At 41.4% G+C, this 27826-nt stretch overlaps 2 protein-coding genes across 3 annotated transcripts; one reads left to right on the forward strand and one right to left on the reverse strand.

The window, feature by feature from the left end:
• Positions 1-1855: 1855 nt before the first annotated feature.
• dctn4 (dynactin 4) lies at positions 1856-20800 on the reverse strand. 2 transcript variants are annotated; one of them, XM_067457179.1, is made up of 14 exons: positions 20626-20800; positions 19698-19768; positions 19252-19430; positions 18694-18737; positions 18501-18608; positions 17538-17558; positions 16936-17009; positions 14924-15036; positions 14522-14631; positions 13309-13382; positions 13149-13203; positions 12898-13005; positions 11935-12032; positions 1856-2625 (listed from the first exon to the last, which is right to left on the reverse strand). In XM_067457179.1, the coding sequence occupies exons 1-14, from the start codon at positions 20758-20760 to the stop codon at positions 2412-2414; spliced, it is 1404 nt and encodes a 467-aa protein (XP_067313280.1). In that variant the 5' UTR covers positions 20761-20800; the 3' UTR covers positions 1856-2411. The 2 variants fall into 2 exon arrangements, with proteins under 2 accessions (XP_067313280.1, XP_067313281.1); XM_067457180.1 differs by lacking the exon at positions 17538-17558.
• Positions 20801-22390: 1590 nt separating this feature from the next.
• On the forward strand, positions 22391-27534 carry gpx3 (glutathione peroxidase 3). The gene is made up of 5 exons (XM_067457184.1): positions 22391-22536; positions 23762-23912; positions 24073-24190; positions 24831-24930; positions 26920-27534. Exons 1-5 carry the CDS (start codon positions 22453-22455, stop codon positions 27130-27132), a joined length of 666 nt encoding a protein of 221 aa, XP_067313285.1. The 5' UTR covers positions 22391-22452; the 3' UTR covers positions 27133-27534.
• The last annotated feature ends 292 nt before the right edge of the window (positions 27535-27826 follow it).

The raw sequence follows: 27826 nt of genomic DNA on the forward strand, positions 1-27826 counted from the left end.
TGAATGCGTTAGACATGGAAGCTACAGCTTCCTTTTCTTAATAGAGCCATAGTTTAAGATGATTATCTTTGAAGCACAGAGACAAAACACATCTGGTTATAGTTCCAAATAACGAACACAAAAAAAAAGTCTAGATTTCCATATCCGCATCATCTAATGTGACTGAAAGTACTACAACCATGCCAATGTCAACAGTGCAGAGAAACACAGAGGTCTGCCAATTACCATTAAAGCGCACTTTATTTTTTTTATATCCAGACTCCCTAGCACAATTGCTAGACTGTTAGATGCATTAAACTAAGACCGTACTTTGTCACCATTGTAAAATATCATAATCAGGTGAGCTGTAATGTGTACCTAACCTGTGTGCATTACAGCTCAGGCAGCTGTTTAGGAATGGCACCAAAACTGACATCATGCTGAACACACTGTGGGATGTTGTGTAAAATACCAGCAGATAAATGTTTTGTCAAACAGTAAAGGCTCAGTTTTGAATCGTTCTATTAAATAATTATATGCTTGTCTCTTTAGTAGGTAAACACACATTAAGGCATGTGAAAGTATACTTATCTTATATGGGCCTATAGTTTTTGTTTTTCCAATCAAAAGATTTTAATTTGATTATGAATTATAATAACAACAACAACTCTTAACACATTACTGTCAAGTAAAACATATAGCGCGACAGATCTACATCTACACGCATAATCTGTCTCTAACTCTATACAGATCATATAATCTGACAGGCATGTCTGTCGACTGCACAATGTCAAAAATTGAGAGTAAACATTTTACCCGTCCTAGCCTGCCATCTAGTGGACAGCCTCAAATATTGAATGTATATTACAAGAAAAATTCACCCATAGCTATAATGTATACCATCATGTAATTGCAAACTGGTAAGACTTTTTTTCTTTGATGAAATGAAAAGAAAAACAGTATGAGTGTTTGAGGAATATTCTGGTCACTTCTGAAAATATATCAACAGTGAATATGGGCTGGGACTGGCAAGCATCAAAAAGACGTAAAACACTCATACGAGTAACGAGGACATTCCATTTTAGTGAATTTCTCTTGAAACCATACATGACACAGTTTTAGGCTTTTCAGAGATACCTTTTGTTTTGAGGTTTCAAAATGCATTTTGTAATTATCATTTAAATCTGACTAATTTTCAAAGTCAAACATCTCAGGAAAATGTTATGGGTTTTCTAATCAAAATATGACATTCTGTTACAAAGCAGGGCTTTATTTCATAAGGAGAGTAAATAGGGAAAGAAATGAGATAGTTCCCCGGTTTAAACCCCACATTTTTTAAAGTAAAATTTTGAAAAATGATATTTTTTCTTATGCTCTAAACAAGGTAATAACATACAAAAATACTAGATTCAAAAGATTTTGTTTTCCTGGGGAATAAATATTATAAAAGTAACACATTGGAATCATATGCTTATTCCAAGTCAAATAAAGTTTTAAACAGCACAGTCCTTTTTTAACCCTATTTTAAAGATTCTTTAGAATAAAATAAAACACAATAGGTTTACTCTACTCATTATATCATAATATTAGACTTGTTTAACCATCATTGATAATAATACAAATGATGGTTACACTATTTTAAGGTGTCATTGTTACAGTGTAATTATATATTTACTCAATACGGAGCAATATTGATAAACTACATGTACGTACTATATGGTTAGGGTAGGATTAGGGTTTGGTGGAAGGTTAGTTGCATGTTATTATGCATAATTTACTGTTATTACTATGGTAAGTATATGTAGCATGATATGTAACAAGGACACTTTAAAATAGTGTTACCAAAATAACAATAATAATAACGCACATCCAGATACATCACTTGTCATATTTTATTTGATAAGACTGCTCAACCACATTTTGAGGCGGTCATATTTGAAACTAAATCAGGACTTCCAGCAACTAGCATGAGACAGATAAATAAAGCTGAACGCACTGATGTTCATAGTCACAAAATTAGCATGTGTTTTACAACCAATGTCTTTGTCTCACTCTATAATAGTTCCACACAACTGCAAGTAACACTTTGCTTGTTTTACAGCAAATACAAAATATTAAATTAACACAATAACTAGATGAAGCATTAATCTAAACGTCTTTATTAACACTGAGAAGAACTGGAGTTGGAGACTAGATATAACAGTAGGTGATGTCACTGTAATCACATGCATTTAAATACGTCAGCGAGGGGGCGCTAAAGAGAGAAAGATATCACTGCTCAAAGCATACGGCACATGTGTAGGAGTAGTGTGTACTAAGTATCTGAACATGAACATGATGAGCATCTTCATGAGTAAGAGAGAGATTGTGTAAGTTTGTGAATGAGTTTAGTGCCACATGATGTTTGACTTGTGTCAGAGTGTGTTATGTTTTCAAGTTGCCAGGGGGCCCAAGCTAAGCTCCACATGGTGTATGAGCCAGATGACCTCACTGGTGACTTCTCCCTCCTCGGTGGGTCTGATCGGAGCAGTGAGGTTCCGGAAATCATGTCGGAGTTTGAAAGCGACAGTGACGTCACCTTCCTCTATCTGCGGAATCACTTTGATGAAGAAGCCGATCTTGTTTGACTTTCTAAAGGCCACCACACTGAAAAAAAGAGCAAACTGTTAATGGAAGTTCAAAACACAGGAACCAATGATATCAGATGATTAGCAGTAATGGCTTAAATTAAATGTTTTTTGTGGCATAATATTGATTACCACAGAGAATTTTAAGTATAGAGCCCTTGCACATGAATGAATTATATAGTGCATAAACAAGTTCATTCACCTAAAATAGTATTCCCAATTTTAAAAAAGAACGGTCAAAAAACTTCAGAGCTCAGATTATGAACTGAGTTATGCTGAATAATTCATGTGAAGTTCATATTTGTGTCAAACTTCTTACATTTAATCATTTCAATCCTGACCCATTTATTTTAATATACCATTGTTTAATATATCAATTGTTCAAAAAAAAAAAAAAACTTTAGGTAGACAAATTCAGAAAATTGTGAAAATGTTCCCATCGTTGTGAAAATTACATGATCTAGGATCTTTACACATTGGCTACATTTTTACACGCAACCAAATAATCCATTAGTAACTGGATTGACAGCTCAATCGGACTTAAAAGGCTAATGTAAACGATTTAATCGATCTGACTGAGCTCGATCCAAATGAATCATTAAACATTTTGATATCGGATTGAAAGGGGTGGTTTATTCTTCCAATCCGTTTGAACTTGATCGTATTGAATACTGAAACTAGAAAGGACTGCGCATGTGCAATGGTGTGACGCACAGAACAAGCTGCAGTTTTTAAATAACATTTCATAAATGACTCTCCACTCATTGTTCTGAACAGCATCCCATCAGTCCTCATTTCATACTGTCATCCATAGACTCTTTTGGGCACGGGAAGGGGTGTTTTTACTGACTGATAAATAGAAGCAGCACAGCATAACAGTTCATGTGCTCGTCATCTTCTAAACATGACCCCAAATACATAAAAATTAAGTCTGCTCTATAAAACAAAGAAAAGAAGCAATGGAAGAGATTAGTATGCATAAACAGCGGAAAACTGTATATTCGTGCAGTGTGTGCAAAATTAAATCTGATTAGAAGCTTGTGATGGCTGATGTGCGCATTCACGTAAACACTATGTTCAGATTCATGACAACAAATTCATTCCGATTGAAAGAAAAGGCTTAAACATAGCCACTGTGTGCCATTATAAATACTGTAAGTTATAGCCTCATTTTCATTGTTGATAAATTCAATATTGCATCTAAAACCTAAGATCTATAGGTTCACATGGAGGCAATTGTAGAACTCCACAGAATGTGTTTAAATATAATACAGCTAAATGTGTTTGTGGTGTGGCAAGCAGCGGGGCGAGGGACCGCGAGAGCGGGCCGGTGATTAACGTTCACGAGTGCCAGCTGCGTGGCACACCGGTCTCGTCTCGCGGCCATGTGACGGGAGCATATAAGGAGGAGCAAGGACAGCGGAAGACGAGAGAGGACCAGGCCTGGAATTTATGTTTAGTTTTGTTTATGTGTTTGTGGGCAGTCGTCCGTGAGGGGCTGTCCGCGGTTTTACTTTCATTTTGTTTATTTATTTTTAATAAATGTTGTTGAAACGTTCGCCGGTTCCCGCCTCCTTCCTTCCCATCTACAAACCGTATTACATTGGTGCCGAAACCCGGGAAGGAAGTAGGACAGCGCCGCCGCCATGACAACGCCAACGCCCTCCGCCTCGCCGTTTGCGGACATCACCTCTCTCGCGGCCCTCCATCAGGAACAACACCAGTCCATGCTGGACCTGCGGGCAGACCAGGAGCGCCGCTTCGAGGCCATTGTCCGTGGCCAGCAAGAGGACCGCGAGAGGTTCCGGAGCTGGATCGACCGGGAGGTTCGCACCGAAGCCGCCGGGCTCGCCAGCGCACCGGTCCACGTGCCCCTACACAAGATGGGGCCACAGGACGATCCCGAGGCCTTCATAGACCTCTATCAGAAGGCCGCGGAGGCCTGCGGGTGGCCCCGGGCACAGTGGCCGGTGCGCCTCATACCACTGCTGACTGGAGAAGCCCAGGCGGCCGCCCAACAACTGCCGGTGGCGAACCTCCTGGAGTATGAAGACCTGAAGAGGGCCATCATCCAGCGGGTCGGCCGGACCCCCGAGCAGCATCGCCAGAGATTCCGCTCGCTGGAGTGGGGCGAGGCCGGCCGACCCTTCGCGATGGCCCAAAAGCTCCGGGACGCGTGCCGCAAATGGCTATTGGCCGGTGGAAGCGACGTGGACCACATCGTCGATCTGGTGGTACTGGAGCAGTTTATCGCTCGGCTACCCAAGAAGACCGCCGAGTGGGTCCAGTGCCACCGGCCCACGTCGCTGACGACGGCCATCAACCTGGCGGAGGACCACCTGGTGGCGTGCCCGGGGGTCGGCGAGCCCCTATTAACCTCTCCCTCTCTCTCTCCCCCCTCTGTCTCTCCTTCTCGCCCTGTCCCTCTCCCTAGGTCCCGCCCTCCAGGGCCCCCTCGCATTCCCCCCAGAGGCCGGGGTGGAATGGGCCCAGGGCAGTACGGGAGTTCGAGGGCCCCGCCCAGGGGGGCGGGGCTGCTGGGGTCGGGCGGGGATAACGGTTCCGGTTCCAACCCCCCTCCGCGCTCATTTTCCAACCCGCAGGGGCGGCGGGCAGGCCTGGGCTGGCCTGCTGGCGGTGCGGCGACCCGGACCATTTTGTGGACCGATGTCCGATGATGGACATCGGGACAATGATCCGGGTCCCGGACTTCCAGCGGACCACCCCTGATCAAGCAGGAGAGTACCAAATTCCTGTGAGTATCAAGGGGGGTACATATCAGGCCTTGGTGGATTCAGGATGTAACCAAACCTCGATCCATCAAAGCCTGATGCAGCCTGGGGCATTGGATACAAGCCGCATGGTTAAGGTGCGGTGTGTGCACGGGGATGTGGTGGAATATCCGGTTGTCCCAGTCACGATACAGTTTAGGGGAGAAAATCATAGTGTTGAGGTGGCGGTTAGTCCCCACCTCCGGCATCCGCTAATTCTGGGAACGAATTGGCCCGCCTTTCCGGCGTTATTGGGGTCGTTATGCGCGGATGCCGCTTGGGAGAACAAGGCTAGGAACGGGGCGGTGCGAGTGCAGGTTGGCGAGACTGATACGGGGCCCTTGGGAACCGCTTCAGAGGAACCGAGCGGGGTCGAGAGACTGATTCTCTCGGACCGCGATGACTTCCCTCTGGAGCAGTCTCAAGATGAGACCCTAAAACATGCTTTTCAGCAGGTCCGCACTATCGACGGTCAGTCCCTCCAACCCGCGTTGCCCGTCACGTATCCTTATTTTGCCATAATTAAGGATCGGTTGTATCGAGTGACCCAAGACGCTCAGACAAAAGTGGATACAACCCAGTTATTAGTACCAAAGAGCCGCCGGGAAATGCTTTTCCAGGCGGCTCACTCGAACCCGATGGCGGGCCACCTGGGGCAGGCGGCCACATTAAATCGCTTAATGACCCGATTTTTTTGACCAGGCATTCATGACAATGGCCCTCATTTATCAAAAGTGCGTACACCAAATTTCCAGCGTACACCTTGCGTACACCCAAACCCACGGTGACTTTGAGATTTATCAATATGGACGTTGGCGTACGGCACGCTCAAATCCTACGCCAGCTCAGGAGGTGGTGTACGCACGTTTGGAGTTAGTGGGAAAACGCGCAGAAAAGCAATTCCTAACACCACAAAACGCACTGACAAGATATGCTATATGGCCCACTGTTAAAAACCACAAAAACAACATTCATAGTTTATTTTTGTGCAACATGAACGTCAATGTTTAATTTTTGTGACTTTACCAAAGCGTTTGATTTGTAGGCATCTGTATTCCTCCAGTCGCGAGCCTGTGCGCTTTATCTGACGTTTCAGGCCCGCCTGGCCCGGCAGCTGCGCACGGACTGGGAATAATTCAGACTGACAAAATAATAAAAATGACCTTCTTCTTTTAAATAATAATAAAATCAATAAAAACGACATTCTTCTTCTAAATAACAAGCGTCATTAAGAATAATAATCATAATAATAAAAAGAAGAATTTTACAAATTGTCAAGTAATTATTAATGTGAATGAATCTTACTCCACATCACATCATCATCACTATTGTACACCCCAATACATGTGCCGTGATACGAAATTAAATGCTAATTTTTTCAAAACGTGCTGTAAAATAATGCAGTGATGGTAATTTATCATCCAAACAGCTTTAAACTGCTGGAGTGCGCTTCTCAACCTCCACACTATTAACAGTACTCGTTATTTGTGTCCATATTTTGTTTTTGTAGGTGCCTTTAATTCCACTCTTTAAACTCCCAAATAAAACAATTTCGGGTTTTTTTTCCACTTCCCTGGTGATCTCGATGGGCGCGCGTCTCAATCATCTCAATATCGCAGTGATCAGGGAGTCAGCCCATTGACTTATGTTCTAATCAGTGCCCTGACTAGTGGACTAGTGAGATGATTGAGCGCGCCCGATCTCCACGTCGGAGAAGTTTCGCTTCTTTGCCGTCTTCTGTTTGTCCATGGCGTAAAATGAGTGCGTGCGGGAGGCGGAGACTTGAATATATAGGGGCGTGTTATTCTAATGACGATCGTTTTCAGCCGCCGCATTTATCAAGGGCAAGTATTGCGTACACCTGGATTGCAGAGGTACGCACAGCTTCATAAATCAGGCGGTGAGAGGAGTGTAAGCATAATCTTACGCCAACATATACACCAGTTTCTACGCAAGATTGATAAATGAGGGCCAATGTGCGCAGGTGGTGCGCGTCTTGCCCTGAATGTCAGTTGGTGAATCCACTGGCCGCCCCAAAAGCGCCATTGCGCCCCCTTCCATTAATGCAGGTCCCCTTCGAGAGAATTGCGATGGACCTCATCGGGCCATTAGAGCGATCCGCACGCGGACATCGTTTTGCGTTAGTCATCGTGGACTACGCAACACGATATCCGGAGGCAGTGGCTCTCCGCAACATCTCCGCGAAGAGTGTTGCGGACGCACTGTTTCGTCTAATCTCCCGAGTGGGGATTCCGAAAGAAATCCTCACTGATCAAGGCACGGCGTTTATGTCACGCACGTTGAGCGAACTCTACGGTTTATTGGGCATTAAATCCATTCGAACAAGAGTCTATCACCCACAAACGGACGGCTTGGTCGAACGGTTTAATCGCACGCTTAAATCCATGATCCGTAAGTTCGTGCAGGAAGACGCCAAAAATTGGGATCGGTGGTTAGAACCCCTCTTATTTGCCGTGCGGGAGGTTCCACAAGCCTCCACGGGGTTTTCCCCCTTCGAGCTTCTCTACGGACGGCAGCCCCGGGGGTTGCTGGACGTCCTACGAGAAACTTGGGAGGAGGGACCTTCTTTGGCCAAAAACGAAATTCAATATGTGCTGGACTTGCGAACAAAACTCCACACCTTGGGGCGGCTATCTAGGGAGAATTTGTTGCAAGCCCAGGACCGCCAAAGCCGGTCATATAACAGGGGTACGAGACTACGCAAATTCACACCGGGAGAGAAAGTGCTCGTATTACTCCCTACATCGAGCTCTAAATTAATGTCAAAGTGGCAGGGGCCGTTTGAGGTCGCACGACAGGTTGGAGACCTCGATTATGAAGTGATACGGTCCGATAGGAACGGGGCACGTCAAATATACCACCTCAATCTCCTTAAGAAATGGAATGAGGTGGAATCAGTGTTGTTGGCGACGGTGATCGGGGGAGAGGATGATCTCGGGCCAGAGGCGAGCATCAAAGCACAATCGGTCGCGCTGGCCCCTGGGGGAGATCACCTCTCACCATCCCAACTCACTGATCTATCAAAACTACAGGCGGAGTTCGCCGACGTGTTTTCGCCCCTACCGGGACGTACCAGCTTAATTCAGCACCATATCGAGACCGAGCCGGGCGTGGTAGTTCGCAGCCGGCCGTATCGCTTACCTGAACACAAGAAAAAAGTAGTTCAGGAAGAATTAGGGGCAATGCTCGATATGGGAGTAATAGAGGAGTCCAACAGTGACTGGGCGAGCGCGATCGTTTTGGTCCCTAAGACCGACGGCTCGGTCAGGTTCTGTGTGGACTACCGCAAGGTGAACGCAGTGTCGAAATTCGACGCGTATCCAATGCCGCGGGTTGACGAGTTGCTTGATCGGCTGGGCACGGCTCGATTTTATTCGACATTGGACTTAACGAAGGGCTATTGGCAGATCCCCTTGTCTCCATTGTCCAAAGAAAAGACAGCTTTCACCACGCCGTTTGGATTGCACCAATTCGTCACGCTTCCCTTCGGCTTGTTCGGGGCGCCCGCTACCTTTCAGCGCCTCATGGACAGGATTTTGCGTCCCCATGCCGCATATGCTGCTGCCTATCTGGACGATATCGTGATTTACAGTCACGATTGGCAGCGGCATATGCAGCATGTCAGGGCGGTCTTGAGGTCGCTGAGGGGAGCGGGGCTCACGGCCAATCCGAAGAAGTGTGCAATTGGGCGGGTGGAGGTAAGGTATCTGGGCTTCCACTTGGGTCATGGACAGGTGCGTCCCCAAATTGATAAGACCGCCGCAATTGCAACCTGTCCGAGACCCAAGACCAAAAAGGAGGTAAGGCAGTTCTTGGGGCTGGCGGGATATTATAGACGGTTTAAACCAAATTATTCGGACCTCACCAGCCCTCTGACTGACCTTACTAGAAAGGGGCTACCAGATACGGTCCAATGGAAGGAGCCGTGCCAGCAGGCCTTCACCCGAGTTAAGGCTGCTCTATGTGGCGGGCCGCTTTTACACTCCCCTGACTTTTCTCTCCCTTTTCTGTTGCAGACTGACGCGTCGGAAAATCCTTCTTTGGCCAAAAAGGAAATTCAATATGTGCTGGACTTGCGAACAAAACTCCACACCTTGGGGCGGCTATCTAGGGAGAATTTGTTGCAAGCCCAGGACCGCCAAAGCCGGTCATATAACAGGGGTACGAGACTACGCAAATTCACACCGGGAGAGAAAGTGCTCGTATTACTCCCTACATCGAGCTCTAAATTAATGTCAAAGTGGCAGGGGCCGTTTGAGGTCGCACGACAGGTTGGAGACCTCGATTATGAAGTGATACGGTCCGATAGGAACGGGGCACGTCAAATATACCACCTCAATCTCCTTAAGAAATGGAATGAGGTGGAATCAGTGTTGTTGGCGACGGTGATCGGGGGAGAGGATGATCTCGGGCCAGAGGCGAGCATCAAAGCACAATCGGTCGCGCTGGCCCCTGGGGGAGATCACCTCTCACCATCCCAACTCACTGATCTATCAAAACTACAGGCGGAGTTCGCCGACGTGTTTTCGCCCCTACCGGGACGTACCAGCTTAATTCAGCACCATATCGAGACCGAGCCGGGCGTGGTAGTTCGCAGCCGGCCGTATCGCTTACCTGAACACAAGAAAAAAGTAGTTCAGGAAGAATTAGGGGCAATGCTCGATATGGGAGTAATAGAGGAGTCCAACAGTGACTGGGCGAGCGCGATCGTTTTGGTCCCTAAGACCGACGGCTCGGTCAGGTTCTGTGTGGACTACCGCAAGGTGAACGCAGTGTCGAAATTCGACGCGTATCCAATGCCGCGGGTTGACGAGTTGCTTGATCGGCTGGGCACGGCTCGATTTTATTCGACATTGGACTTAACGAAGGGCTATTGGCAGATCCCCTTGTCTCCATTGTCCAAAGAAAAGACAGCTTTCACCACGCCGTTTGGATTGCACCAATTCGTCACGCTTCCCTTCGGCTTGTTCGGGGCGCCCGCTACCTTTCAGCGCCTCATGGACAGGATTTTGCGTCCCCATGCCGCATATGCTGCTGCCTATCTGGACGATATCGTGATTTACAGTCACGATTGGCAGCGGCATATGCAGCATGTCAGGGCGGTCTTGAGGTCGCTGAGGGGAGCGGGGCTCACGGCCAATCCGAAGAAGTGTGCAATTGGGCGGGTGGAGGTAAGGTATCTGGGCTTCCACTTGGGTCATGGACAGGTGCGTCCCCAAATTGATAAGACCGCCGCAATTGCAACCTGTCCGAGACCCAAGACCAAAAAGGAGGTAAGGCAGTTCTTGGGGCTGGCGGGATATTATAGACGGTTTAAACCAAATTATTCGGACCTCACCAGCCCTCTGACTGACCTTACTAGAAAGGGGCTACCAGATACGGTCCAATGGAAGGAGCCGTGCCAGCAGGCCTTCACCCGAGTTAAGGCTGCTCTATGTGGCGGGCCGCTTTTACACTCCCCTGACTTTTCTCTCCCTTTTCTGTTGCAGACTGACGCGTCGGACAGGGGGCTGGGCGCAGTCCTGGCCCAGGAGGTGGAGGGGGGAGAGCGGCCGGTGCTGTACATTAGCCGTAAGCTCTCAAAGAGAGAGGCTAAGTACAGCACCATCGAAAAGGAGTGCCTTGCCATCAGGTGGGCCGTTCTCACCCTCCGCTACTACCTTCTGGGGCGGGAGTTCACTCTCTGTTCGGACCACGCTCCTCTCCAATGGCTCCACCGCATGAAGGATACCAACGCGTGGATCACCCGTTGGTATCTAGCTCTTCAGCCTTTTAAGTTCCAGGTGGTCCACAGGCCGGGTGCTCAGATGGCTGTGGCCGACCTCCTCTCCAGAAATGGGGGGGGGGCTGCAGGCCGGACGGCTCCCCGGCCTGAGTCGGGCGGTGGGGGTATGTGGCAAGGGGGGCGTGGTTCAGCGAGGTCTGCAGCGGGAGAGAGAGCCGCGGGACGAGCGGTAAGTGAGTGGGTTGGAAGCAGATTAATAACACCTGTCTCTCGTTCCAGTAATGAGCGCGGAGAGGGTACAAAACATCGGTGGAACCGGAGATCGAGGAGAGAGAGAGTCGGGCTGTTGATGCGACACACAGGAGACTGAGTTTGACCCGGAAGCCGGAAGTGCTGTGAACCGGAAGTTATTATTGTTCATGAGTTTGACTGAAGGCACACGCCTGAGTGTGTTATTGACTTTGCTACACTAAAATAAAGAGAAGCATCAACAGTCCAGCCGACCCCTGTGTCCTCTTCCTTCCTTACTATATCGAACTTGTTACAGTGTTAAACATAAAGTATTATTATACTCTTATTGGTCATTAAAATATTATCATATGAATTCATAAGAAGGGCACAGGGAATGTAATAAACCATGGTGTTCAAATTCAAAGCAGATTCCATACAGATCTACTTATTAATACATAAATAACCTATTCACAGTCCGTCCTTCTGATTCTGTATTACTGCAATCTCATCTTCTTGATAATTTATGAGCTATATATTTTTTTATCTGCTCTTAGTATTCAACAGCAGAGGTGGTTCTTACTCTGGGTCATCCTGAAAACCTTGAGGTTCTGCCAGTTCATCATACTCAGCGGCAGCGTCTTTCCCTGCCAGGACCAGCTCCTTCGAGGGCACCAGCACCTATTAAACAATCATATTATATAATCAAACCGTGGGGGGACACAACAAAAGACAATGAGGCGATGCCAGTGAATACAAGCAGTGCCATTGAAGGTGAGGTTGTATTGGCTGAATCATTTCCCCTGTAGTGGCCAATTCAAGTAGCCTAGAAATCTAGACGCACCCTAGCGGCAGCAAATTTAATCTGCCCGCAAGTGTCGTCTAGGAACTCTCAATACCCTTCTGAGCTGTAATCGCCAAACTCTTGCCAGACCAATCACATCGTGTATAGAGTCGGTGGGCGGGGCCATAATGACGACGGCCGAGTTATGTTTGTGTGCTTCTAGTAAACACAGAAACTGGCCAACGGCGGCAGTCTTTCGAATCAGCTTTGACCGCGAATCTGGAAGACTTGGAGTTAAGCTTTTCTCTGAGAAGAGAACAAAGAATGGCACTGAATTCATTCTTAAAAAGGGAAGATGTGTTCGGAGTTTAGCCGACCGTTTAAGGTGAATATTTAATCTATCAACAAGCTCTGTTTCACCTTCGTTGCTCTGGTTGGTGGTAGCGCTATCCTATCGCGTGCAGAGGGAGTTTGAAAGACAACCGTTTATCCCGCCCCTCGGATTGAGCCCTGTCAATGGTGAGTTTCCAGACCAAACATCTTTATGTGGGTCTGGCTTGTCAGGTTACAATTCAAGGTAAACAATGTCTGTCTGGAGTGTTTGTTTAAAGAGTTTCTGCTCAAGCCAGATCAGGACAATTATCTTATTCGACAACCAACCATCAGCCATACTTATAGGAAAAATACACTGCTGATTTATTTATACAGTATCAAAAAAATTCATCTGCGCTGTTAGAGAGATGCTCAGCTGTGGCGTTTTACCTTAGCAGTGCTGTTAATGTCATCTGGGTCTCCCTCTTCACAGGTGTACAGAGACACATGGGTGATGTTTTCTACTGGGTTTGTCAGGGTCAGCAGAACCTGACTCTCCTGGATTAAAACAAAATACTACAATACTTATAAAAGGAAACAGTTCTATAACCCGTTCAAATAAGTGTAATGTATTTTAAACGCCAAAATTGAAAAACAACTGCATAAATTAATTCAAGTGTTCCAGAATGAACCAAACTTGCCTTCATATGACGCAGGTTTGGAATGGACATGATTCTTACTTCAGGAATGTAGCTCCTATAAAAGGAAAACAAAAACATTAATTGATTAATTAATTCTAGCAAATAAACACTCAAAGAACAACAAATAGGAGAATTTAGGGCAAAAACACAGGACACTTACACTGCCACAAGCTGGATTTTGAACTTTATTGATGTTGGATTAAATTCTGGTTTGCTTAGATTGTGCTCACATTTCTGAAATGAAATGATGAATAACAGTAATTAACAGCACATTAAAATGTTATTCAACAGATCTGTAGCTCACGGAAATCAAAAACAAATATGAAAACGAATTAGCTTTTTAATGATATATACACACTAATGTTCAAAAGGCTTTTATGACAGAAATTAATAATTGTATTCATCAAAGATGCTTTAAATTGATCAAAAGTCACAGTAAAGACTAAAAAAAATCAAAGAATCCTGAAAACAATGCATTGTGGTTTCCACAAAAAAATTAACAACTCAACTAATTGTCAACATTAACTATGATTATTTGTAATAAAATTTGCAATGTTCTGATTATTCGCTAAGAAGTATGGTGATACCACACTCAGATAGATATACAGTATGCATGTTACCGGCCATTGTTTTAAAACTACTCGCATCAAATAAAAAAAATAAAAAATTATGGACATCCTGGATATAATTCGGCGCCGTGATGAACATCGCAAAGCTGGGTTTGCCTACGGTCCCATCACGTTCTTCTCACCTTTTAGATGGATACGGAGCAGAGACTGCGCAGCGAGTTGTGTTGAGAGTTTAGCGTTTTGGGGACAAGATTACTTCAGAATGATGTCAGAGTTCATTCATGAAGTTGTGTGAACAGCACAGCATCGATTTAAATCTGAACACATGCGCACTTTAGGTCAGATCGGTAATAGTTTGATCGCGTTTACATGAGAAAGTTTAATCGCAAAATTTTCAAAATCCCATTATAATTGCATTATGAGGGTGCATGTAAATGAACTGATAATAATAAGATAATTCAGCAATCAGCATTTTAATGATTTTGGAAGGATCATGTGAAACTGAAGAATGAAGTAATAATGCTGAGAATTCAGTTTTGTCATCATAGGAATGAATTATACTTTTCTAGGTTAAAGTTATATTTTAATATTTCACAATATTATAATTTTTTATCAAATAAATAGTCTTGGTCAGTGTAAGAAGCTTCTTTCAAAAACCCTACAAAATCTGCTAACCCCAGGCTTTTGAATGCCAGTGTATATAAAACAAGAACAGGCTGTAAGATTTTAGCACAGTGATTCAACGGCAGCTTCCTGAAATGCTTTCTTTGCAGTGAAAGAGAAGCTGCGGATGTGTTTCCATACCCTGCAACGCAGAGAGCGCTTCATTAGCAGGTGTTTGTGTCTGGGGTGCAGCTGTGAAGCTCCTGCAGGCTGAAAATCTGGCTGTAGCAGCCTCTGGCGAAGACTCGTTACTGTATTGAAACAAGCAATGTTTAAAATATGCATCACATAACCAAGTCAATGAAGATCTAGTCACAAACTAAAAAGTATATAGTAAGGTTATGTATCTTCTCTTAGGACTAATGTGATTCAATGATACAAGTTTCAATTTTGACACATCTTATCCCAAGTAAACTCCAAAAACGCCCCATGATACCTGTGAGTATGAATCTACATGGTTGTGCCTGCCACTGCTCTAGTAAAGGTGTTGGATTAAGAAAGTAATTGCTAAGTATTTATGGATTAAGCAGAGATGAGACCAACCTTCAGGAAGATTTACAGGTCGCGTGTAATAATCTTCAGGCAGGGGCTCTACTTCATCCAAAGCCTGTGCCGGCTCTATAGTGATCTCCTTCTGGTCCTCTCCTTCTTTTAACCTGAAAACAATATAGCATACAGACAATGTCTAAAACCATTTAAATAATATAATATACATTGCACATCACCTAATTTATCTAAACCCAACCTTTCAAAATTTGCTATAACACTGACAAGGTGAAGTGAACAATACTGATTATCTCTTCATCACGGCACCTGTTAGTGGGTGGGATATATTAGGCAGGAAGTGAATGTTTTTGTCCTCAAAGTTGAAGTGTTAGAAGCAGGTAAAATGGGCAAGCGTAAGGATTTGAACGAGTTTGACAAGGGTCAAATTGTGCAGGCTAGACAACTGGGTCAGAGCATCTCCAGTTCTTGTGGGGCGTTTCCGGTCTGTAGTGGTCAGTATCTATCAAAATTGGTCCAAGGAAGAAACATTGGTGAACCGGCTCATTGATGCACGTGGAGAGCGAAGGCTGGCCCGTGTGGTCCGATCAAAAAGACGAGCTACTGTAGCTCAAATTGCTCGAAGTTAATGCTGGTGCTGATAGAAAGGTGTCAGAGTACACAGAGCATTAAAGTTTGTTGCATATGGGGCTGGATAGCCACAGACCAGTCAGTGTGGCAATGCTGACCCCTGTCCACTGCCGAAAGCACAAACAGTGGGCACGTGAACTTCAGAACTGGACCACGGAGCAATGGAAGAAGGTGGCCTGGTCTGATGATTCAGACATCACGTGGATGGCAAGGTGTGTGCGAGTTGCTAACCTAGGGAACACATGGCACCAGGATGCACTATGGGAAGAAGACAAGACGGCGGAGGCAGTGTGATGTGGATGTTACTTTGACACGCACCCCTTCATAAGTACTGTTGCACACCATGTACACACTTTCATGGAAACAGTATTCCTTAGTGGCTGTTGCCTCTTTCAGCAGGATAATGTGCCCTGCCACAAAGCAAAAATGGTTCAGGAATGGTTTGAGGGGCACAACAAAGAGTTTGAGGTGTTGACTTGGCCCCAGATCTCAGTCCAATCGAGTATCGGTGGGATGTGCTGAACAAACAAGTCCGATCCATGGAGGACTTACCTCACATCATACAGGACTTAAAAGATCTGCTGCAAATGCCTTGGTGCCAGATACCAAAGCACACCTTCAGGGGTCTAGTGAAGTGCATGCCTCCACGGGTCAGGGCTGTTTTCGCAGCAATAGGGGGATCAACATAAAATTAGGACTTTAGGTCATAATGTTATGCCTGATCACTGTAGGTATGTAACAGTAAGGCCGCGTGTCCACCTAAGCGTTTTTTCACTCTGCTGGCTGGCGTTTTCAATTGTTTTCAATGAGAGCGCCACGTTTTTAGAACGTCTGGAGCGCACCGAGGCGCTGAGCGAGTATTTCACGCTCACGCGCTGAGCGCTCAGCGTTTTTTACTGGTCGCCAGACTCTGGTATGCCAGAGCAAATACTTTACATTGTATCTGCAATTTTATATAGAATCAATACAGGAACAAACTACCTGTGAAATTAGAAACACTTCCGCGGATTTTCCGTATCATAACAACAAGCAGTCTCAACTGAGGAGAAAAAAACGCTGCCTGACAAAACGCTCTCAAGCGCTCACAGCGAGGCAATTTCAGCAGAGCGCCAAGCGTTTTCTGCTGGCTAAAAACGCTTTGGTGGACACACGGCCTAAGTGAGATTGAATTGCAGACGACTCATTTTGGCAGTTCAGAATCTGTTATTTAGGAGACAATAACTTTGTTGTGCACTTTGATCTTTAAAACTTTGCAGATTCACAAACAACGATATTACACACTGCATGAAAGGTAATAGTCGAAAAAGCATGGGGCACTTTAAAATGTGATGCATCAATTATCTCAGTACTCAAATGACCGGTAGTAACTGTCATAAACACCACCAAGCAGTGGATTTTGTTAAAACATGATAGATACTCACGAAAGGCCATATAGGGCACTGATTGGGGCTCCAGATCTCTGTCTCTGTAGTCGGGTTCCCAGTCCATACTTCTCCTTTTAGACATAAACATAGACCATGTCAGTTCATGCTAATCATACTTTGTCTAAGTTTAAAGTAAAGCTAATTATTAATAGATTAATGTTGGTGTCAGAGAGATTCCCTGTGATGGTACACTTATTAATAGTTAACAGTTTAAACACAAATATTATCCATAAGCTTGCTTTCCAAGAAACTGGTTGATTGATCCTGAGTGAAATGCCTCTTTAATTTACAGAAATAATATTTTTCTAACCGTTATAATCAAATAGCCCTGCAGCTAAACTTCAAGCATTATTAATAATCTCCAAAGATAAATACAAGCCTAACTAGAAATCTTAAAGTGTCCCATTAAAGATATCGCCTGCCAAATATAAAGGATTTTATTATGCAAAGAATTCCAAGTAGAAATGGTGAAGCTCATGTGATCAGCAAAGTCATTTAGTAACAGATTAGACATGCTAAACTGATGGAAGGATTGGGAGAAAAGAAAGACCTTCTTAGTGTTTCTGTAAGAATTGTGGGGGGAAAAAAATACCACTCACCACCACGTGAATAGTGTGTTGCTGGAGAGGGGTATAAAACCAAAAATATCACCGTGCACAAGCAAAGAAAAAGAGAGAGACAGAATCAAGTGAAACAAATGCATTCAAGCAAACATTAAAGTGGCAGTTTAAAGCTCAAGAAAATAAGGATTGCATTAGTAAACAAGACATGCAGCTCAAGTACCCAGTCATGTATTGCAAGGTTAGAAATGAACCATCTCAAGTCATAATTTCTCACAAAAGCTTGAGATCGGTAAGATTTTTTGAAAGAAGTCTCTTATACTCAACAAGGCTGCATTTATTTGATAAAAAATAATGCAAAATAAATGTAGTTCTAGTTCTAGTTCATAAATATTTTAAACTGTAATTTATTCCTGTGACAGAAAAAACAAATATGCTGAGTTGGTACTCAAGTTGTTTTAGGATTCTTTGATTAATAGAAAGCTCAAAAGAACAGCATTCACTGGAAATTGAAATCTTTTGTTACATTATAAATGTATTTACTTACACTTCTGATCAATTAAAAGCATCCTTGGTGAATAATAGTATCAAAATCTTACTGACTCCAAACTTTTAAATGGTAAGGTAAATATAAGGCAAAAATTAAGAAAATGATCATGTAGTCACATTTCAGACCCTGCTAGGTTTAGTAAACGTGATCAGTCTTAACCAGCATTGATGCACACTTAAAGGAAACATTTAAAAAGGGGCTGATGAAAATATTAATAATTGTATTTTCCAACAGTTCCAAGAAAAAAAAGATTATTTTTTACAATTAAATAACGTACACTAAGCAAAATAGCATTAATGTTACTGTATTTTTTTCTGTGTTTAAATAAGACTCAGTTAATCGAGCACAGCACACAAACTCTAGGCAAGACAGACCACACCCGTTTAGTGCTTGTGAACTGGAAAGTAAATGGTTAGGAAGGTGTTTCTAGACACAGCAGTGTGAATGTGTACCGAGAACGCCTGAGGCATGAATGGGCGTCTTCGTGCCAGCTTCTTCCTGTCCCTCTCCAGCTTCTCTCTCTGGGCCAGCTGCTGGTAATACTCAATCAGCTTGTTGATCTATACAGAAATAACTGATTTGTCAACTACATTGTAATATTGAAAATATAATATTAATTGAATAAGAGGAGAGCACATAGGCTACCCTTTGAGTATGCGAGTTTTCAGGCTCCTGCCATCCTCCACTGGCTAAAATATAAAAAGAGCAAAGTTTTATAACAATGTGCATGAAGACATCTATTTCCTAACCAGGCACAAAAGAAAAAGTTAAAATCTTCTCTCTTCTATGTTATTGCCAACATTTTCTCCCACAATTTATGTTCCAGCCCATAGTGAAATATAATTCTTCCAAAATCGCAATTCTAAAAATTATATTTTGTGATTACAATTAATGACCCTTTGCAGGGTCCTAATTGACCCAATTATGACAGCATTTTACATGGAATGTGGAGAGTAAAATTATTTAATGCAGGAAATGGGAATGTTTCATTACTTCTTGTCAGGACTATACCAGATTTTATGAATATTTATAGTATGCATAATATTAACCAAGACAAATGCAACATAGTAATGATCTTAAATCACTTTAATTAGTGCAAAACAACTATCTTAGATTAAATAGGACAAATTATAGTGTAAATCATGTGAGTTTACAGATAAACCAATACAGACACTGTCAACAATAGGTAATGCCAGGACTCACCCACAGATTTGTCAGCCATGCCTACATCTCTTGAGGTCCAGCGGCAAAATCCACAGGCCAGGTAGTAGGCCTTCTTCATTGTTGTTTTGGTGGGGTCATCAGGCAGTGGTGCTGGGATGTTGGTGGCCCGTGTGGAGAGGGTGTGCATACAGCAGGGGCAGTCAAAGCAATTGGCACATCTAAAACCGGTGCATAATAAAGAATTCAATATCTTTACCAAGGAAAGACGATTCATGTGAAAAATAAAATAATATTATTATAATCAAGTCAATTCATTAAATATGTAATACTCAGAATCTCGATTAGAGAGAAGAGAGGCCCGTTACATGAATCAAAAATTATCAATATGGCAAGCATGTTATTAGGCAGTGCTACAAGTTAAATTACAGATAACTGGTATTATTCACTCAGAGGCTTATCAGGTATTTAGCACAGAAGTGGTTTACCTATTCTTCTTGAGCTTAGCCTCAGCTGACGGCATGTTCTCCAGACAGCTGGGACAGAAATGGGAATCCACCTATAGAACAGGCATTTTCAAAACAATAAATTGTGTTTGTTTTATTTATTTTTATATTGAAAATGTACAGAAAGGCTAAATGGAACAGTTGTGCCAGTGTAAAAAAAAATCACATGTTTGTATGTCTATTGCTTTGGTAATATTGTGCTATTTCACACAGTCATGCCAATAAATCTCAACAATAACACCAAATTGTATGGCATTACCAAATTATGGGGGAAAAAATTAAGTCATATTCTGGAAGAAATATCCAGCTTGATCACAACAGCAGCAAAATATGTAATGTTAACAGCTTACCACAAACTAAGAGACAGTGGAGAAAGTTTTTCTTGTTATTTCTCATTTATTAAAAACGTATCCATGTATTTGTTTACTTATTAATTTAATGACTATATTAATTCCTTGTTCAATGCTTATGTAATGAAAGAAAAGGGAATTATTCCAGCTGTTTTACCAGGGTGTGGTAGAGTGTTTACCCCCTCAAAATTACACGAATGTGTACTGCCAAACATTGATTTTAGAACATCCTTCATGGTATAATCTGCACATATGCACTGGAAATAAAGGCAAAAGGCAGATTTCCATTTAATTCAGAATTCACCTAACTAGCTCTTAGCTTGTCAAATTTCACAAAAAGTGGGCGGTGCATTAGTTAACTGACCAGTTCTACAGCCAATTAGATAACACCAATGAAGTATAATCTATGACGGATGGATAAACTAGCCAATCACCGGACCGGAATTCGCTTCCCTAAGATTGATAGGCGGTACAATACTGTCATCAATAGCCTGTTAGCTCGATCTTAGCACGGCTAACATCCATTGTTTCCAACTAATGTGACGCCCCGCATTACTTACTTCATGTGACACGCATTCCAAGGATCGCAGCTCACTGCAATATCGACAGAAATACAACTGAGAAAGCGGAACTCGAATCTTTTTCTCGCCTCGGACGAGATAAACCACTTTCTCTGGCTGCAGCAACGTCGCCATTTCTGACTCAGTTCCTGCTGCCTACGTAAAGATTACGTCATTGTACGTGATATTTTCTTTTCCGCTTTTATGTCAATAGCGCCCCTGCTGTTCATACCTTTGTACACCTTTTTCATTCCACAAGAATTGGTAGCTAAGAAGAAATAACTTCTGCACGGCCCAGTTTGATTATAAAGGTCCAGTCTGTGTAAATGAACGCAAAAGATCCATTTATCCACTGAGTGAGTAATTTGTACTGCAAACAATATTACAGGGAGGCAGTCATACACCTGTTTCTGTTGACAGTATAATGGGTAGCACAGCAGCTGCACTGCATGGAACATTTTAAAGTTCTTAATATCTAGTTTTTACTAAGAATATTTGTTCGGTACTTGATTTTGTGTATCCTTTGCACCACTGCTTTAATTATATCTTAGTAAAATAATAATGAAACGATTTAAATGTATATAACAAAGTTTAAAATGCTGGCATAAAATAAAAGCTTCCAATATTAGGCACATAATAGCTGAAAGCTGCCACTCCATTATACTTAACCTTTGATACTTTCAAGAAGCTTAACATGAGATGATCTGAGGGCACATGATGCTGTATGTGTAGAATAAAGGCCTAGGCCTAAAGCAACAGTAATATGAAGCTGCAGTGCTATGCAGCAGTGCTTTTGTAGTCTATCTAGTAAAAGAAAATAACTTCAATTTTAACACAGGGAGCCAGAGGGAACTCTACAAAACTGGGACTTTATTGCTTTAGCTTCAGTCAGCAGTCTTTATACTATATCATTTTAAAAATGCATGTGAAGAGAGATATAGTAAACGAGGCTTGAGACAAGGTGAGTAATACGTTTTTCTTCTCCATGTTACAATAGAAAATGCCTCACTCTGGCACACTGGATGTGGGAACGATGTCTTATATGTTGAATGTAATGTTATTTTATTTGACTATTATATATGTATTTTTATCTTTTCTGTTTTCATTTCAATTTGAGTCAATTAGCTGTGTTTTTGTCATTAAAAAATTATATATACTTTTTATTATATTTTATTTCAGTTTTAGTTACATCATTAAACTAAATGAAAAAGATAAATGTTGTCCTAGTATATTTTTATATATTTTGTTTACCTTTTTTTTTTCTTTCAAGCAACACGGTTTTAATGGTTTTAGTTTTTGATTGTGGCTTAAAAAATATTGCGAAATCCAAGGTAAAACCTAATGTTTTTGGTTTTGTTTTGGAGTTTTTTCACTACAATGTCATTAAATGCAAACAAAGCTTAATAAAATAAAATTAATAAATACAAACAACTCTCAACAAAGATTATTCATGTAATGCAGAGCTGAAGTTCAATTGTTTGCATGCGTGTAAAAGAACCTCTTGTGCTTTTGTGATATCAGTGTTGCTGATTAGTTGTTGAAAGACTGTTGACAAAAATAACTTTCAATATTTTACTATCAAGCAAATAACTTTAGCCTCAATTCTTTGAAACAAAATTCTATTAATCAAGTGACAAATTACATTACAAAAAATCTTAGGCAGGTTAGAGCTGCAGTAAACAGTGCCCACGCTAGTATTCACTATGTAAATAATGTGGGATGAGACTGGTGATATTATTGGCTTGTCTGCGTCACTCTCCTCCAGTGCTTTTCATCTCCAGCACAGCCACACTTCATTCAGACAGCACACAGACGCACGTCACCATCATGGTGAACCAGAAGAATCACTGGATCTCTGCTCTGGTCCTGGTGGGTCTTTTACAGAAAGTCAACGGGCTATCCAATACCCAGGTAGACATACTTACTGTTTTTGTTTCTTTTTTGTTTCTTTTTTAAATATACTATTTCATTAACATTGGAATGCTCAAAGGGATACAACTTTAGCAACAGAGAGCATTAGATTAAAAACACATTTTAATTTAATTAATTTAGAATGCATTGATTATTAAGTAAACAACATCCAAGTATTTGCATGTTATACACTGAAGCGTACAAAGTAAATATGGGAACAATTTGGTAAAGATCATCAAAGTTTTTAGTATAATCTCCATAGTCTCTATCTGAAGTGTGTTTTCAACACAGTGATGTAAGCATGTTTAGGTTATAGCAGATAATTCAGCGTGATTTAGTGCGCACTGTTTTCATCAGGAGCAGGTGCAGCGGGTTGCCACAGTAACGGAGAAAAAATAAATAAATAAATGAAAAAGGCAAGATAAAATGCGAGGATCATGTTCAGTTCGTATCAAATACCAACCAGCAAAAGCCAAGTCATGGTCAATATTTACTTTGCCTACAGTCAGGACATTGTAAACCCACTACTACAGCTTCATGGTGACATAATTCGAGAAAAATTTTATTCCAAAACTATTAGATATTAGATAATATAATATTATGACTTTTTTCCCCCACTGCTGTCACATCCAGTTTTGTTTTCAATTAAAAATTAGCCTGTTCATTGGTTAAGGGATTGTCTGGGATTTCACAATTTTGAGTGAGAATACAAAGGTCACTGGGATGTTTAACTATGTTCACTATTATTCAAAAGTTTGAAGATTTTTACATTTTGAAAGTCACTCATGCTTGCCATGTCTGCATTTATTTGATGGAAAAAATGAATCTGTTGTGAAACATTAGTACAATTTTAAAAAAGCTGAATTTTTAGCATCATTACTCTGGACTTCAGTGTGAAACGATCCTTCAGAATTCATTGTAATATGCTGATTTGATGCTTTAAAACCATGTTTAAAACAGTTTAATATTTTTGTGGAAACTGATACTTTTCTTTAAGGATTCTTGGATGAATATAAAGCAGAACAGCATTTATTTGAAACATTATAAATGTCTTTTCTGACATGTTTAAGTCAACTCAATGCATCCTTGCTGAATTAAAGTATACATTTTTGGAGAAAAATATATTTTTCATGAATTATTTTTATGAACACAACAATAAAATATTATTTTGTAAAAGTTATATATCAATTGTGGTACAGTGTTACTTGATGTTTATCTGTCTCAGGTCTGTAACCCAGGTGTAGGTGACACTATACACAACTATGGCGCAAAAACCATAAATGGGACCCAGTACATCCCATTCTCCCATTATGCTGGGAAGCACGTCCTCATTGTCAATGTGGCCACCTACTGAGGACTCACCTTCCAGTATGTAGGCAAGTATGCAAATTATTTGACTTAACACAAATATTAGTATATACAAACATTACTTCTTATGCTTGCATTTTAATATGTACAAATATCATGACCAAAAAAACAAATTTGAAGAGCAAATACTAAACCTGTTATAACTGTACCGTCTTTGACTGTGATCAGAATTGAATGCACTACACGAGGAATTCCGAAATGTTGGATTCACTATCCTCGGGTTCCCTTGCAACCAATTTGGGAAACAAGAGCCTGGAGACAATCATGAAATTCTTCTGGCATTAAAGTGAGTTCACTGTTTAAAAAAACACCTAATACATCGTAGCATCTTCAGCTCAGTTGCTAACTTCAATTTTAAAGTAATCAAATTGGAATTAACTGAAATGATATTAAACTGACTTGTATAATTTATAAATGAGTTATATAATTTTGTCAAAAAAGAGAAATTTAAATTGATTAACCTGGTGGTATCATTAAAACAAACTTCAATTTAAATGAAAACTGAAAAGTTTAATAAAACATTAATAAATACTACAATAGTAGGCTATTTAAATAAAAATGACACTGGATGAAAGTTTCATCATAAAACACACACACACACACATGATGCCGTTAAAAAATAAATAAATTACTCTGCTACTTTTAGTCAAAAGAAGACTGAAGTTTTTCTCAAGAGTTTTTCAACCTTGAGGTTGCTGATCTTTCATGAGCCCCAGCAATCTGAGCATCAGACAGCGTGCAATTAGCTTGTCCTTCTCATCCATCATCCCCTTTAAATTACTGCACGTATCATATATCTTAAACCTAAAGGCTCTTTTCTGGAGTGATATCTGAAGCCACTTTTCTCTTCTTGACTCTCTGAAGTCCCTATTTGTTTTCCTTATAGATAAACCCTTGATGAAACAAATTTCTCCTTTTCTTCATAGGTATGTTCGTCCAGGAAATGGATTTGTTCCAAACTTCCCATTATTTGAGAAGGTGGATGTGAATGGAGACCACGAACAGGCCCTTTTCACATTTTTAAAGGTTGGTCATTCCTTAATAAGACATATACACTCACCTAAAGGATTATTAGGAACACCTGTTTAGTTTCTCATTAATTTAATTATCTAATCAACCAATCACATGGCAGTTGCTTTAATGCATTTAGGGGTGTGGTCCTGGTCAAGACAATCTCCTGAACTCCAAACTGAATGTCAGAATGGGAAAGAAAGGTGATTTAAGCAATTTTGAGTGTGGCATGGTTGTTGGTGCCAGACGGGCCGGTCTGAGTATTTCACAATCTGCTCGGTTACTGGGATTTTCACACACAACCATTCCTAGGGTTTACAAAGAATGGTGTGAAAAGAGAAAAACATCCAGTATGTGGCCGTCCTGTGGGCGAAAATGCCTTTTACTAAAGGCATTTTCCTCTTTAACCTCTTTAAACCTCTTTAAACATTCTGTTTAAAGAGGTCAGAGGAGAATAAGCTGACTGATTCAAGCTGATAGAAGAGCAACTTTGACTGAAATAACCACTCGTTACAACCGAGGTATGCAGCAAATCATTTGTAAAGCCACAACACGCACAAACTTCAGGCTGATGGGCTACAACAGCAGAAGACTACACCGGGTACCCCTCATCTCCACTACAAATAGGAAAAAGAGGCTACAATTTGCATGAGCTCACCAAAATTGGACAGTTGAAGACTGGAAAAATGTGGTTTGATGAGCCTTGATTTCTGTTTAGACATTCAGATGGTAGAGTCAGAATTTGGCGTAAACAGAATGAGAACATGGATCCATCATGCCTTGTTACCACTGTACAGGCTGGTGGTGGTGTAATGGTGTGGGGAATATTTTCTTGGCACACTTTAGGCCCCTTAGTGCCAATTGGGCATTGTGTAAATACCACGGCCTACCTGAGCATTGTTTCTGACCATGTCCATCCCTTTATGACCACCATGTACCCATCCTCTGATGGCTACTTCAATTGGTTTCTTGAACATGACAATGAGTTCACTGTACTAAAATGCCCCCCACAGTCACCAGATCCCAACCCAATAGAGCATCTTTGGGATGTGGTGGAACGGGAGCTTCGTGCCCTCGATGTGCATCCCATAAATCTCCATCAACTGCAAGATGCTATCCTATCAATATGGGCCAAAATTTCTAAAGAATGCTTTCAGCACCTTATTGAATCAATGCCATGTAGAATTAAGGCAGTTCTGAAAGCGAAAGGGGGTCAAACACAGTATTAGTATGGTGTTCCTAATGATCCTTTAGGTGAGTGTATTTTATCTGAAATTGCTTGCACAAGAAAAGTCCATTAAGACAAAAGGTTCATGGAACAATCTGTTACAACAAAAATATTGATATGTAAACACAAATATATAGTGCACTTTAATGACATTTGAGCTGTCTGCATGCCATTGAATTCAATGTGTTTACAATAAATATTATTTATAATGATTCCATACAGAGCTTTAAAGAGTTCTTCATAGGTACTTCATATATAGAACTTTTTAAGGGATAATTTTATGAATTTGATTTTAATTAATTCATTAGAATATTTTTATTTGATTTTAATAACATTATCAATTAACATTATCACTAGAAAAAAATAAATTATTCAGTTTAAACATGCAATTATTATGCAATCATTTAAGATATTTATCCTTAGTAACTTTTATGGATCCACTATATTTCAATGCTTTTGCGTTCGCTCACAAAAGTTTTGCAAGTTTTCTCGAAGGAACGCAACATTTTCCAAGCAAATGGCAAGTTTCAAGGGGGGACACAAAACATTTTTTATCTCACATTTTATTTCCTTTATCATGTCCCTTGGGGCTCTGTACTTTAACATAAAGAGTTGAAATTGAATCTCTTTTTCCAATAGAGTGTATCATTGAATTATATTACAAAATTAAATAATAAAAATATAAGACATTCATTTTTAAAATATCCAAATGCACTTGGAGACAACTTATTGTGGAATGAAGCAGGCCAGAATTCATGTAAAACTTTCTCTTTCAGAATGCTTGCCCACCTGTGGGAGACAGTTTCGGTAATGCCAACAGATTGTTTTGGGAACCTCTCAAGGTGAATGACATCAAGTGGAACTTTGAGAAGTTTCTGGTGGGGCCAGACGGCCGACCTGTAATGAGGTGGTTTCCTCGGGTAAACGTATCTGAAGTTAGGGCAGACATCTTGAAATACTTCCATCAGCTTGTTCAAAGGGCTGATTAACTTTGAAACAGTGGATTCAATTGTACATTCTTCTCTCTCACGCATAAACAGTGTTGAACTAGTTAACAGATTACATGTGGCAAAGTATATAAAATGTAAACCTTTGTGAATTGGATTATTGTTACGAGAATTCATACAGTATAAAATGGAAAAGGGTTCTCAGACCACTCCTTCCATAGGCTGTCAAGGGATGGGTTTGGAGACTGGCATGTTGATGACGGGAAGGCTTGAAAACAGACGCTCTGTGGTGCCTGACCTGAGGCCGAGGGCCAGTGGGCAGCTCTTTAGTGCATTCAGGCTGCTCTGCGGTTCCTTTTCAATCATGTCTCATCTCCTAAACAATCCTTTGTACTTGCTGACACCTCTTTTCAGTAAATAAAGACTGTAACGCAAGAAACAAAATGTTGTCCTCTGATCAATGCATGTCAGGGATGTGGTGATGCAACTGGCTTGTAAACTTGTAGTTTAACTCTCACACAATAACATTTGGAGGTTTAGACAGTTAGAATATATTTATTATGCTAATCAATTACAAAAGTGTCACATGATATCTGCTTTCACCCACTGGAGAAAAAAAAAATATTCCAAAAAGCACAAAACCACCAACAGTAAATTATGGGAATGAGTAAATAAAGCACACATCTCAGTGCAATCTAGCTCAAAGACATTTTAACTTGAAAACACTAATCTTAAC

Source organism: Pseudorasbora parva, chromosome 11 (assembly GCF_024679245.1).
Source record: "Pseudorasbora parva isolate DD20220531a chromosome 11, ASM2467924v1, whole genome shotgun sequence".
Lineage (NCBI taxonomy): Eukaryota > Metazoa > Chordata > Actinopteri > Cypriniformes > Gobionidae > Pseudorasbora > Pseudorasbora parva.

Bases quoted from the DNA above. Each gene is read 5' to 3' on its own strand.
- dctn4 (XM_067457179.1), bottom strand. From the start codon at position 20,760: ATGGCGACGTTGCTGCAGCCAGAGAAAGTGGTTTATCTCGTCCGAGGC. The intron at 19,431-19,697 runs GTAAACCACTTC...CACCGGTTTTAG, and splicing joins GCTAAGCTCAAGAAGAATAG to ATGTGCCAATTGCTTTGACT. The intron at 13,383-14,521 runs GTATGGAAACAC...ATTTCATTTCAG, and splicing joins AGCGCTCTCTGCGTTGCAGG to AAATGTGAGCACAATCTAAG.